Source organism: Raphanus sativus, chromosome 8 (assembly GCF_000801105.2).
Source record: "Raphanus sativus cultivar WK10039 chromosome 8, ASM80110v3, whole genome shotgun sequence".
Lineage (NCBI taxonomy): Eukaryota > Viridiplantae > Streptophyta > Magnoliopsida > Brassicales > Brassicaceae > Raphanus > Raphanus sativus.
In genome coordinates this window covers 8,569,607-8,582,910 of record NC_079518.1, presented here as the reverse complement: position 1 = coordinate 8,582,910, position 13,304 = coordinate 8,569,607, and the positions used below count along the sequence as shown (strand labels likewise).

The following is a 13,304-nucleotide window of genomic DNA, read 5'->3' as shown; positions in this document are numbered from 1 at the left end:
TGTACACGTTGGTATGTAGTCGTATATTTGTTGACACCAAACCGTGTACACGTGATGTTATAGTATTGTCCCGGTGTACACTAACACGTACTTAACAGCCTGTGTACTGAAGCTAAATGAACGATTGTACAGGATTGAGTGTTCACATGAAGTTTAATATGTCCATCAACACTGTTTTTAGTACACAAACAGTTAGCTATAAGGGTGTACCCCAGTAAGTGTCCACATGGACGCTTCTACGGCCAAACGTGGACACTAACCATTATTGCGCAGTTAACTTGCCGGTTATACACATATAAGTGTTCACAGGAACACAGATAACACTATGTAATGTCCATATAAGATTGCAGTAGTGTCCAGACGGTCAATGATTAGGTAAGGCAAAATCGTTGTTTTGTTCTTGTGAATACTAATTTGTGTACAACCCTTAAGTTAGCTGCGTAATAATGGTTAGTGTACACTTTGGTATGTAGTCGTATCTTTGTTGACACCAAACCGTGTACACGTGATGTTATAGTATTGTCCCGGTGTACACTAACTCGTGTAAACCCACGAACGTTAATGTCAGGGGAACACAAATAACTCTAAGTATTGTCCATATAAGATTGCAGTAGTGTCCTTATAACAGTGATGAGGCAAGGGAAAATTGAAGTAGCGACGTGTGGACAGTAACTCATGTCCATGTGGACAGTAAATCACGTCCATGTGGACAGCAGCCCAAGTCCATGTGGACAGTAACATTCTCGTGTGCACGTAATGTTGGAGTAGTGTCTATACGGACAATAACTCGTGTACACCCACGTACTTAACAGCCTGTGTACTGAAGCTAATTGAACGGTTGTACAGGATTGAGTGTTCAGATGAACCGTACAACGATTTTGCCTTAGCTAATCAGTGTTCATCTGACCACTGCAATCTTATATGGACAATAACTAGTGTTATTTGTGTTCCCCATAAGTACACAGGCACTCACCTTCTTGGTGTACAGGGACACAACTACAACCCAACGTGTCCACGAGTTACTCAGCACACTGACAGTACTACAACCCAATGCTTTGACAAGTTACTCTGCACACGGACACTACTACAGGCGAACTTGTACCCAACTTATTGTCACTGTAGATGGACGTGATTTGTGTTCCTCTTGAGTCCAAAATCAGTTAGGTACGTGGGTGTACACCAGGTAGTGTGAACATGGACGCTTCTATAACCCAACGTGGACACTAACTATTATTACGCAGCTAACTGAACGGTTGTACAGAAATTATTGTTGACAGGAACACAAATAATACGATGTATTGTCCATATAAGATTGCAGTAGTGTCCAACTGGACAATGATTAGGTAAGGCAAAATCGTTGTATTGTTCTTGTGAACACTTATTTGTGTACAACCGTTTAGTTAGCTGCGTAATAATAGTTAGTGTACACGTTGGGTCTTAGTGTTATCTTTGTCGACCCCAAACCGCGTACAAGGGGTGTTGTAGTAGTGTCCCGGTGGACACTTACTCGTGTCCACCCACGGACGTAGCTGCCTGGGGAACACAGATAACAGTAAGTATTGTCCATATAAGATTGCAGTAGTATCCATACGGACAAAGATTAGATAAGGCAAAACCGTTGAATTGTTCATGTGAACACTAATTTGTGTACACACCGTTAAGTTATCTGCGTAATAATAGTTAGTTAAGACGTTGGGTAGTAAAAGCGTACATGTGGACACTATGGAGTTAACCGGGTGTGTACCTAAGGAATACACATTTCTACACGCTTTGGTGTACATGTTGGGTTTTAGTATTGTCCATATGGATACTTTTTGGTGCCTGTGCCATAATTAAACATCCAAAAACAAGCCCACAATGGTAAATGATTGAACAGATAGTTTTGTGCGCATTAAGACATAGAGTTTACAAAAGCGTCTGCTAAAACAGCTAATACATGTTTCAAAAAAGGAAATTGTTATAACATGCATTTCATCCAAAAAGGGTAAAGAGAAGCTGTTTTAAGCGGTGAAGGCGCTATCCAAAAGACGTTCCCCTGTGGATATAGAATTCACCAACGATCAGATCGGCACAACACAGTTTGTCCTGTTGTGTCCAGTTTGACCACAGCGACCACACCTGTTTGTTTTTGTTTTCTTGGGGACCTGAAGCATAGGAGTGTGATTGGATATCTAGTTGCATAAGAAGGATAAAAAAGATAATGTTATGATTTTACCTGGATTTCCCCAATGGATGCCTTGCGCTTATCCCTTGGACGCCCAGGAGGACGTGAAGTGAATGGGGGCTGAAGATTGAGCTCATTGATTGCCGGCGGGATGGGGATGTCACCGAATGGCGCCTCGGGGAATATGACACCAGCATATGTATCTATCCAAGTCTGAGTTTTGTAGCAATCAGCAACAAGGTGGACACGGGGCAAGGAGATGGAATCTGAAACGAGCAAAGCATGACCGCAAGGGATCTTGAGTTTCTGAAAAACTTGACAGGAGCAGATTTTTTTGTCAAGGCTAACTGTGTAGTGTTTCCCAAACACGCCTTTCACCTGGTAGCTCCAGTCATTAATGCTATCAATCTTGCTCCCTTGGGTGAGCTTAATATGTGTATCAATTACCTTGGCAACCTCTGGGGTGACAGCTCCCCGGTATTTTGCAGATTTGGTTCTCCTAGCGGAGAACCAACGTGTCAACATGCGCTGTATAAACATGAAAAGCTCAATAACAGGTGAAGGCCTGGCTTTGGACAGCGCATTGTTGAGTTGTTCAGCAACATTACTGGTAAGGAGGTTGTATCTGTTCCCAAGGAAATAGGTCCGTGACCATTTGGATGTGCCGATATCTGATAGGTATTTGGCACATGCAGGATTTGCTTGTCGGATTTTCCCAAAGTTGTCGTCAAAATCCTTGCGCCTGAATGAGAAAGCAGCAGCACAAACATATTTAGCTAGACCCTTGCTCTTATACCTGGAGACCACGTTCCTCATGATGTGCACAATACAGGCACCGTGATGAGCCTTCGGGAAGACCAATGCTGTGGCTTTGAGAATGGAGATATGACGGTCTGAGATGATGGAGAGGGTGGGAGAGTCAGCAATAATCCTTTCAAGCTTCGTAAGGAACCAGACCCACGATTGATCGTTCTCGGCATCGACCACAGCGAAAGCAAGAGGAAAGACTTGAAAGTTCCCGTCTTGACCACTAGCGGTGAGGAGCACGCCTTTATATTTCCCCGACAGATGAGTACCATCAATGATCAAAACAGGTCTTAGCTGACGAAACCCCTGAATTGAAGCGCCAAAGGAAAGGAAGGCATAGAGGAATCTTGAGTCGCCAACATCATCAAGTTCGGTTTCAATCGCAGTTACGGTTTCTGGGTTAGTGTGTTTCAACCTTTCAAAGTAATCAGCTAGGTTGAGAAACGAGTCCTCTGGTTGACCCACATTGAGGTCGATGGCGAGTTCTTTGGCCCTATGGCATTTCATGTAGGAGGCTGAGATACGGAGATCCTCCAGGACCAGCTGTTGCAGCTGCGCAGCTTTGGGGCCGTTGGTTGGTTCGCCATAACGAGAACGATAGAGCTGAGCTATTACTTTAGATGTGGCATTGGCCTTGAATTGATCGCGCTGGTCCAGTGGGCAGATGTGGTTTAACTTCGCCTTCTGTATAATGTAATAGCCGCATGTGGTGAGCTCTTTAGCAAAAATACGCCAATCGCAGTGAGTGTCGTGACAACTTAGGACAAAAGAGCTTCTTGTGGTGCGTGTCTGTCTGAAGTGGAAGCGCTCCTTGATTGCATAGATAGCTAGGCCAATTTGACAATCCTGTTTGGATGCGTAGAACTTGCCAACGTGAGGTTCCCCGCCGGTTTCCTCTATGTTAAGATCGGGGACATCTTCAGCCTCATAGGCCAGGTCGTCGAAAAGCGGAGGGACGTCAAATTCCTCGTCACTAATCTCAGATAGTGGCCTGGTCTCCTTCACAGGTGGTTGAACAGGCGGGGATTGGCCTACAGCAACAGATGGCCTGTTGGAGCTTGAAGATGCGGAGTTTGGTGTACGTGTGGACGCTTGCTGACGGCGTACACTAGAGGGTGGTGTACGCGTGGACGGTGATCCTCTTTGTACACGGGCATTTGGAGTCTGCGGATCTTGTCGTCGTGTACGTGTGGACGCTTCTCCGGTCTGTCGCGGTGGACATTCTCTCTGATGGACACCAAGAAAATCGAGGTCTTTTTTCCATTCAGTGTCATCTTCGCCAGAAAGACGAACAGTATGAGCGAAGGCATCACCGGTGGTGCACTCGTAGGTCTCGGGCCGCGTTTTAGGAACATTGATCCCCGCCATAACCTCTTCCACATTAGAGCCTCCAAGTGTTTGATCTAACAGAGGATCCCAGAAGTCATGGACGTATCCACCGACAGGGACCTGATCAGTGTCTGCAGGCTGGGAATTATCGGAACCAGAGTCTTCATCATCTTCAAGCAGCCACGAGTCTGGGATGTTGTCGGGATCGTCTTTGAACATTTCTTCAAGCATCTCATCTCCGCATGCGAGGGTCTCGTCTTGGAGGGAAATTCTGTTAGGCTTCAGGCTTGGGGATAGAGGACAGGGGTCCTCGGGGTGTAAAGGTAGGTTCTGGTTTGGAGGGTTAGGGGGCAAATCTTGACTGAGCTCATCTTCATCGAATAAGGAAAAGCTAGGGATTTTGGACGAGATAGACGAGGGGTTACGAAATGTGTTGAAGTTAGGTTGGTTTGGAGTAGCAACGTTGGGAGGGCTCTGAAAGGATGATGTCGGAGTAGGATTATCTCCTTTCCTATCAAAAGTCACGTAAAGGTTCATGCTTTCATGCAGAGCTAGGTGATGGAAAAAGTAGGAAACGCCTCCGTCGTTAGTGAGTATAACAGGCGGTGTAGTAAGGCCAGTAGCGAGCTCTTTGGTATTAGGAGGCCAGTAGCTGAGAACAGAGGCCGGAGGCGGATCAGTGAAGGTGAAGAACTCCTTCTCAACATTTTTTTGTAGTTGCAGCAGCGACATACCGGCGCGAACAGGGACAATGCGACTCATCTTCTTCTTGTCTATCGCAAACTCCCAGAGCGAGCCAACGGAGGTCCATTCACCTGGGATGACCATACAATGGTCCACCATTATTACCTGTGAGAAACAGAGTAAAAATGTGATTAAAGCATGAATTGAGAAGATGACATATATAATTAGCGAAACAAACCAATTTCTAGCAGCAATCCGTCTGAGATAATATGCAGTCTCTCTGAAGTTTTGTTTTTTTGTTCTTTTGTTGGAGTGAAGAAGACAACAACGATGAAAAGGAGATTTGAGATGTAAAATCCCAGAAAATGTGAGCCCTAGGATGTTGAAATAGAAGATCTAATTGGATGGTTTAGATTAGGTAGATATAGGTCTTGTCAAACAGAAAAGACAGAGTTCATCTCCACCGTCCAGGAAGAAATAAAAATGAAGGGTGGAGAGAGGCTCCCGCTAAAACAAATAACATAGTTAGGGAGGAGAGAGGCGTTTTAGGTTATGTTGTAACCAATTAGTTAAGACAAGTGGAAGCTGTTACAAAAAACTACCTGAGTAGTGATAAGTGCTTTATCTTGTAATTAAAAACATGAAACTGTCTTATGGTGTAAATGTTTCTCTACAAATTCCCTATAGCTCTTTGGTGGGGGTGAGGTGATGTGATGTGATGTGATGAATCGTGCCAAATCCCACTTTCCTTTTCAACAGCGCAGAGCCTCGTGTCCTCTCACCACGTATTTATCGTCCCTTTATATACCCGATAATGCCCCTCGAGTTGGCGAGAAATTTCGGTTGTGCCATCGACATGGTCTCTCATGGGCTTCGTTCTTTTTCTTTTTGGGAATTAAATGTGGAATTCCTCAATTTGTGTGAAAAAAAGTCAATGGTCAAATCAGAGACATATGGCCTGACTCGTGGGGACTTTTAGTGATAGTGATCAGAGACATATGGCCTCCATTTGTATATGTATGTAATGAGAAGTGATGAGAGTATATTTTCTTGTAATAAAATACAACTAGATCTTGATCCGCGCTTTGGAAGCGCGGAATATTTTACGATGAAAAATTTCACTAATAACTCAACAAATATTTTGGTAACTTTTAAAGAGTATATTTAAAATATTTTTGTATTTAAATCAGTGTTTTTAATTCAACCTAATTGTGATTATATCGGTTAATCCGGAGATCTAAAAATTCAATTTAGGTTTTTAAAATATTCATATTAAAAAATCACTAAAACCCGAGACTAATTTATTGAACTGATGGATGACCGATATGTAATCTAATTTGATTTAAATTGTAATAGTTTCATAATTTGTAATCTTATAATCCAAATTTTAAAGTTCAATATTTTGCAATTTATGAAATTATGACGTTTCTACAAAATTTTAAAGAGAAAATGATGGATATAAAATAACTAAGATTAATTATTGTATTGTTTGGAAACATTGATAGTAGTATATAAAATATATTGTTTGGAAACAGTGATAGTAGTATAAAGAATAAAGTATATTGTTTGAAAAAATAGATAGTAGTATAAAGAAAAGAACATTAGTGATTTAATGTAAATTTAACTATAAAATATAAAAGTGTATTTAATTTAAAAACTTACAAAATAAATGTTAGATCCAATAGAATGTTTCTGTTTTAATAAGATAGATGAGATGAAGAACATGTTTATAATTGTAATATTTCCGCAGGATTAGATAATAATATCAAACCATTAGGAAACATTAGGTATGGCCTTATGGTATTTTCCAGGATTTGAAATTTTAGAGGTCGCAAAACTTATTAAGAATTTTAGTTAAAAGATTTAAATAACTTAAATATCTGAATCTCTGAAGTTTCTTGTGTGAAAACAAAAGTTTGTGACGATGAAAGTGTCCAAACAAACAAAAAAGATTATCATTTTAAATATTTTTCTCTTATCATATATTAGCTCCAAAAAATTTGGAGATCAACACCAATATTTTATTGAGTCATCTCACTTAGAACCGGTATGATATTATTCAAAAGGAAACTTGTTGGAGAAGAGAGAGATGTGTGTGATCCACTAAAGTCATTGAGAATAATAATCCATGGATATCCCCCAGTGCATATGTTTGCTCTTAATGGGTTTAGTATCTCGACGTTTGTTCCACGGCAAGAGAATCCCACCAATTCTTTATAACACAAGTCAAGAAGATTCCTTTCACTTAATTGAGTAATTACAAGTCATAGGAAAGAAACCTTATACTAAAGCTCCAACACAAGCATTCTCTTTCTAAAAACATTATTCCAAATACTAGTTTTAGGCGTTTACTTTTGATTCCATGTGTATTGGTAACTAATAAGTTAACATGATCGGTTTCTTGAGAATGAGCAAAGCTAATGAATGTATGAAACCATTAGAATCTGCAATGATTTTCTTATACTAAGAGCCTACGACGATATCAATGCTACAATAGAGTTTTGTCCTTCTTTTGACTTATCATATTTGATTAAGTAACAAAACCAGTTTAGTTTATTAAGATTGTGATTGGGAATTAGACATTTAGACTTTCTAAGCTTTAAAGATTTTAAAATGAACTAAAATTTCTAAAACCAATTTTTTACCAATCATACTTTTACGTTCTTAAATTTTCTCAAATTCTCTAAATCTTTCATTGATGGCCTACTTTGGAAGACCTTTAATAAGAGCATTAAGAAATCTTCTAAATCAAATAAACAAGATGACCTAATCATTGCAATATCTTGGCTTATTGACTTTATGTTGTAATTGCCCATAAATTGTTTGGCAAAATGTTACCATCATGTTCTGATTCATCTTCATTATACTACATGTGACACAAAATAGAAATAGGCCAGACCGGGCCTCTGGTGAACTGGGTGGACTCGATTGACATGCTTAAATAAGTCCTCAAGTAGTGAAACTTTCAAGTAGCTTAGATACGAACATCCTCGTTAACAGAGTGTCTCATTCAAGTTATCTAAATATACCAAAGCAAATTATTATAAAACTATTTGAGATATTTTGGTGAAAGGTTCTTATCATTTTGAGATTATATCCATTACCAAGGCAAATGTTATTAATTTTCATACATTGAGAGGTACAAAAAACTCTCCATTGAATATGTCTTTTTTTTTAATACTGGTTTTTATAACGTCTTCAGGGGCCTTGGGTGGAATGATAGAGGATCACCGCCTCAAAACGTTTGTGCGTGAACAAGAAAGATTGGAATAGAGAGGTAAAGCACTTTGTTCATTGAGATGCAAATAAAACATGACTAACAAGTGGATGAGACCAGCAGAGATTAATCGCATATGCCATAAATGAGACCAACTACTATTAAAACTTTCTCAACAAGCAAAATCTGATTTAACAACTGATGAGTTCCAAGTCTGGTTTAACAGATTCTAAAACACTACAGATTCTAAAAGAGAAACATGACAGAAGCAGAAACTGAAAAACAAACAAACTCCAAACACAAAGGAGTTTCTAAGCGGCAGTAGCAGCCTTGGCCTTCTTAGGGGCACGGTAGGAACCAACGACACAAGCATGGTCACGCTCAAATGGCTCAAGCGTCACTTGCTCTGCCGGCTTGAACTGCTCTTGTTGGAGCTTCTTCACTTCGCTCTGAAACACAGCTTCAGCTGGAACTGTTGAGTCGATACAGTTTGCCTGCACGATAAGAGAGAAACATGTTTTAGTAATCTTCCTCCGTGAAGACAATAAAGAAGATTAACAGTACATGGATAAATGTATGGAATACTACTAACCTTGATTGAGATCACAAAGTGACCTCCAGTTTTGAGGAAGAAGCTTGCATTCAAAGCCACAATCCTAGCCTACATGGTGGTTTTAGAGACGAACAACATTTCATTAAGAACACTTGCAAACAAATACAGTAAGAAAGAAACACTTTAAGGTTGAATGACATTAGAAAACATATAAATTATAAAACCAAAGAAATTATATAACTAGAAAATGTTTGATATTTGTTTGAAAACCAAAAGTAAATAAGAAATTAAGAAATCCAAACAAAACCTAACTAAAATCGACATTGAAATTAAGAAATACAAAAAAAAATCCAAACTAAAAATAAAGAAAACAAGGTATTCTTATGCATCAGAAGCTTGGAGTTTTGCATCACCCATAATGATCTGAAGGGGAATCCAAGTAATGATCATCATTTGCAATCATCAGAACACAGTTTTTAAAAATCAAATCACAATTAAAACGCTACAAGGTAAAAAACCAGGACTAAGCATTCATTTTGTAAGATGAAATAGAGAAGCAAACCTGATCAGGCTGAGCAACATCAGAGAAGATAACATCAACCATGCCTACAAGCATTCTGTACTTAGCAGGGTGTCTAGCATCTTCAATGATTGGGATAACGTTAGTCCTCTTCTTCGCCATGTTCACCAAATCTCTCCCACTTCTGTGAGAAAACTCAACTGCGTAGACACATCCCTCCTACAAAAAATCACAAAGCAACACAATAAGCAAAAACACAACACATTTAATACTAATCATAACCATAAGGTCTGAGCTTTGCTTACGGGTCCAACAAGATCAGACACATGAGAGACTGTGGTTCCAGAAGCAGCACCAAGGTAAAGAACTTTAGCACCAGGTTTCTACATCAAAAAAACGAATTAAAAATCAGTATATATATAAACAAGCTTCACAATAAGTAACATCAACAAGAATAAGACTTACAATCCAAATGTTATCAACACCACCAAGAATAGCAGCCGCAAGCTTAGAACGGAAAGGATTCCACACTCTGTATTCAATCTTGGTTCCATCTTCATTCTGTAGAAATCAATCACAAACCGAATTTAAGCTTTTTTAAATCTAAAAACATCAATCTCAATCAACCAACCAACACTCTATATTATTACCTGAACAGAGATCCTCTTCTCGTTGTAAACAGCTTCACCAGGAACCAAGTTCCTAGTGACAAGGGCATCTTCTTTACCCTTGGCAATGAACACTCCCGCGTGTCTGTGTGGCTCCACAATCACTTTGCTGCCTCCCTTCATACCTCCACGTCCTCCGGGTGCTCCTCTGCCACGTCCGGGTCCTCCTCTGCCTCTGCTCATTCCTCTACCGCCGCCACGTCCACCACGGTCTCCAAAACCTCTTCCTCCTCCTCCCCTACCTCTACCTCCAGAGCTACCTCCTCGTCCACCACTGAATCCACCGCCACCACGTCCACCACTGAACCCACCACCACCACGTCCTGAATACAAAAACACCATCAAAACATTCTCCTTAAACCCTAGATAGTCAATACCCATCTAAAAGGGTGAACCTTTGAGACATTCTCCTTAAACCCTAAATTGTCAATACCCTTTAGAGCTAAAGGAAACAACTTTGAGGTTCATTTAAGTTATACACAAAGAGTTCTCTCACTAAACAAACACAGAGTTGGCTATTTGTAACCTAAAAATAAACTAAACAAAAGGAGTGGCGGCTAGGGTTCTTACCACCAGTTAGAGGAGGTCTCATCTTTGCTTTGGAGTAAAGAGACTGCGAATAGCGAGAGAAGTTGTCAGAGAGAGGAAATGGCGTCGTGGGGTTGAAGCTGCGCCTGTGGGTGTGTTTTTATAAGAGTGCTGCTAGGGTTTTAGAGGGTTTTGGATGCTGCCCTACTTATTATTTATGAATTGGCCCTTATACTATTATGTATTTTCTCTTACTAGGAGTTGGGTTACTAAATATTTGGGCCTTAATCCCATGGTTTGGGCCTTAGTTTGAAGAAAACTCCCTATAATTGGACCGAAACCACGATCAAAAATGGGTGACTTTTGCAATGGATTTAAATATTTTACGATCCTCCAACATTTTCATTTTTTTGCTAAAAAAATTTCATATTCCTACAAATTTTGAGTGATATGTTAAGAGTATAATGTGCATTCAAAAGAATATTAGCTAAGTTTGAAGTATATTTTATTCCAACATGCTCAAACTAATTCCAAAAATACATGTAAATTAATACATTAGACCAAAACTTGGTACAAGGACAAAATACATGTGTACTTGACAAACAAAATCTAGTACATTAGAAAAGTTAACAAGTAATACTATTGTTGGTTTGAGGATGAAAGATAACGACTGATACTATTACTCAAGATATAGCTTCTCATTGTATTCGATCAAACGTGAAAAACAAAACGAATGTTTTTTTTTTTTTTTTCTACAAAACGAATGTTACGTGTACACAGTTACACTTATGCTAAACGAGGTGCCTTAAGTTGACAAAGAGAGTTTGCAATTAGTTACACGCATGGATATCCACTTATTTTAATTAGTTCTTAAAAAAAGAAGATAATGAATATATATACGTATATGTTTTATGTATGCATGGTGTACAGAAATAGATGCTAAATATAGAGTGGAAATGCCTTGAAAGAAGGGATGGTTAAGCGAATTTAAAGGTTTAGAAGAGAAGAAAAACGATATGTGGTGCGATCACAACAAAAAGAAGATCAGAGACCAATATTAAAGATAATAAATAAGAGCCTTTAGTTGTCCGAGTTCGTCTCGATCCTCTATATTCACAAACCAATTAAGCATTGTCATCTTCTTTCACATTTTTCCTCTTTTCCAGAGGACAATCAAGATTCACACAAAACAACAAATCGATCTTCATCAAGCGTTACCGTATAAACTAAACAAAAAACAATGGTTTGTATTCTCTTCTCTTACATATACTTGTAGTAATTAAACCACGCTGAGTTTTGATTAAGCATCTTATTATGAAGATATGTATGCCGACGTAGACCTAATAATTTGAAAATCTAGATTTTGGATGAAATGTGAGGATTGTCTATAAGCATAGACATGGTTTATTTTTTTGGTGCAAATGTTAAAGATCTAAAGAACATCTTGAACATGTTATTGAAGTGTTACCTCATATGTTTGTATAGTTTATCTCGTTTTAATTCATAAGTTAAACATATTAGCGTAATAACTCAATATCTAAACGAAGATTAGAACTAATGTAGCACACTGGTAACGGGAGCAAAAGCCTAGGTAACTTTAGTATAAAAGACGATGATATTATTATATTTGATGCGATGGTGATATATAATGGTTACGAATGATATATGATTGAATGAAAAGGCGAACGCGGCGTCTGGAATGGCAGTGGAGGACAACTGCAAGCTGAAGTTCTTGGAGCTAAAGAAAAGAACACATCGGTTCATAATATTCAGGATAGACGGGCAGCAAGTGGTGGTTGAAAAGTTAGGAAGCCCGCAGGAGACTTACGACGACTTCACCGCTTCCCTCCCTGCCGACGAGTGCCGCTACGCGGTTTTCGACTTCGATTTTACCACCAATGAGAACTGCCAGAAGAGCAAAATCTTCTTCATAGCCTGGTACGAGATTCTAATTTTCCTTTAGTTTATATTTTCATCGGATTTTGCTATATATGAACAAACTATAATAAGCTTTTTTGAGTTAAAACGTTTAGAACATATAAAATTTGTAGCCTTAGAACATCAGCAACGCATAGTCTCTCACATATATATTCTCTATAGATACCACCGGTCAACCACTAATGGTGTTTTTACCACCTTTATGACATTACTGTCATTAACGACTTATCATCCGGCTATGAGATTTTAAAAAATATAAATAATTTAGTAAGAAGTTTAGTAGAATTTTTTGTTTTGAACAATTAAGATGATTATGTTAAGGGTGCTTATGTGGTTGGTATGTTGGATGCATGATGGTAGGTCACCTGATTCATCTAGAGTGAGGATGAAGATGGTGTATGCTAGCTCTAAGGATAGGTTCAAGAGAGAACTGGACGGCATTCAGGTGGAGTTACAAGCCACTGATCCTAGTGAGATGAGCTTTGACATTATCAAAAGCCGAGCTCTCTAGATTTTTTTTCCTTGTTTTCATAAAAAACATCTATATATATATCACCTTTCGTATTTTTGTGATTCAAAAAAATGTTTTAAACATTTTCCATTATATGTAATTTATTTGATTAAGAACTGAATTCTTCATCATCTCCTTTCATTTATTTTTCATTTCCCTTTGTAAACAATTTGTTATGAAAATTTAACTGGCTTTTATATTTCAACCTGGGAGAAGCTGAAACCATGTAGCCTGTTTGTGTTACTTCTTACAATAAACACCAACATAGGCTCTGAAGCAACATTCTATCAAAATATATGTCCGAGTTAGTTGAGGAGACAAGCTAATCTTCTAGTTTTGTTTCTAATTTGGTTTAAACAGAACCAAAATAAGGTCCAAAACAACT

The 13,304-nt window shown here is 38.8% G+C and overlaps 2 protein-coding genes and 1 non-coding gene across 3 annotated transcripts; 1 reads left to right on the top strand and 2 right to left on the bottom strand.

Moving 5' to 3' along the window:
* Positions 1-8,338: 8,338 nt before the first annotated feature.
* Positions 8,339-10,663, bottom strand: LOC108818837 (rRNA 2'-O-methyltransferase fibrillarin 2). Its single transcript, XM_018591783.2, has 7 exons — positions 10,513-10,663; positions 9,925-10,265; positions 9,740-9,835; positions 9,580-9,657; positions 9,317-9,493; positions 8,794-8,862; positions 8,339-8,695 (listed from the first exon to the last, which is right to left on the bottom strand). The coding sequence occupies exons 1-7, from the start codon at positions 10,532-10,534 to the stop codon at positions 8,513-8,515; spliced, it is 966 nt and encodes a 321-aa protein (XP_018447285.1). The 5' UTR covers positions 10,535-10,663; the 3' UTR covers positions 8,339-8,512.
* Positions 9,139-9,213, bottom strand: LOC130499284 (small nucleolar RNA snoR60). The gene has a single exon (XR_008938164.1). It is a non-coding gene; the product is annotated as a small nucleolar RNA snoR60 (small nucleolar RNA).
* Positions 10,664-11,549: 886 nt separating the features above from the next.
* LOC108821270 (actin-depolymerizing factor-like) lies at positions 11,550-13,140 on the top strand. The gene is made up of 3 exons (XM_056991882.1): positions 11,550-11,713; positions 12,152-12,408; positions 12,769-13,140. Exons 1-3 carry the CDS (start codon positions 11,711-11,713, stop codon positions 12,917-12,919), a joined length of 411 nt encoding a protein of 136 aa, XP_056847862.1. The 5' UTR covers positions 11,550-11,710; the 3' UTR covers positions 12,920-13,140.
* The last annotated feature ends 164 nt before the right edge of the window (positions 13,141-13,304 follow it).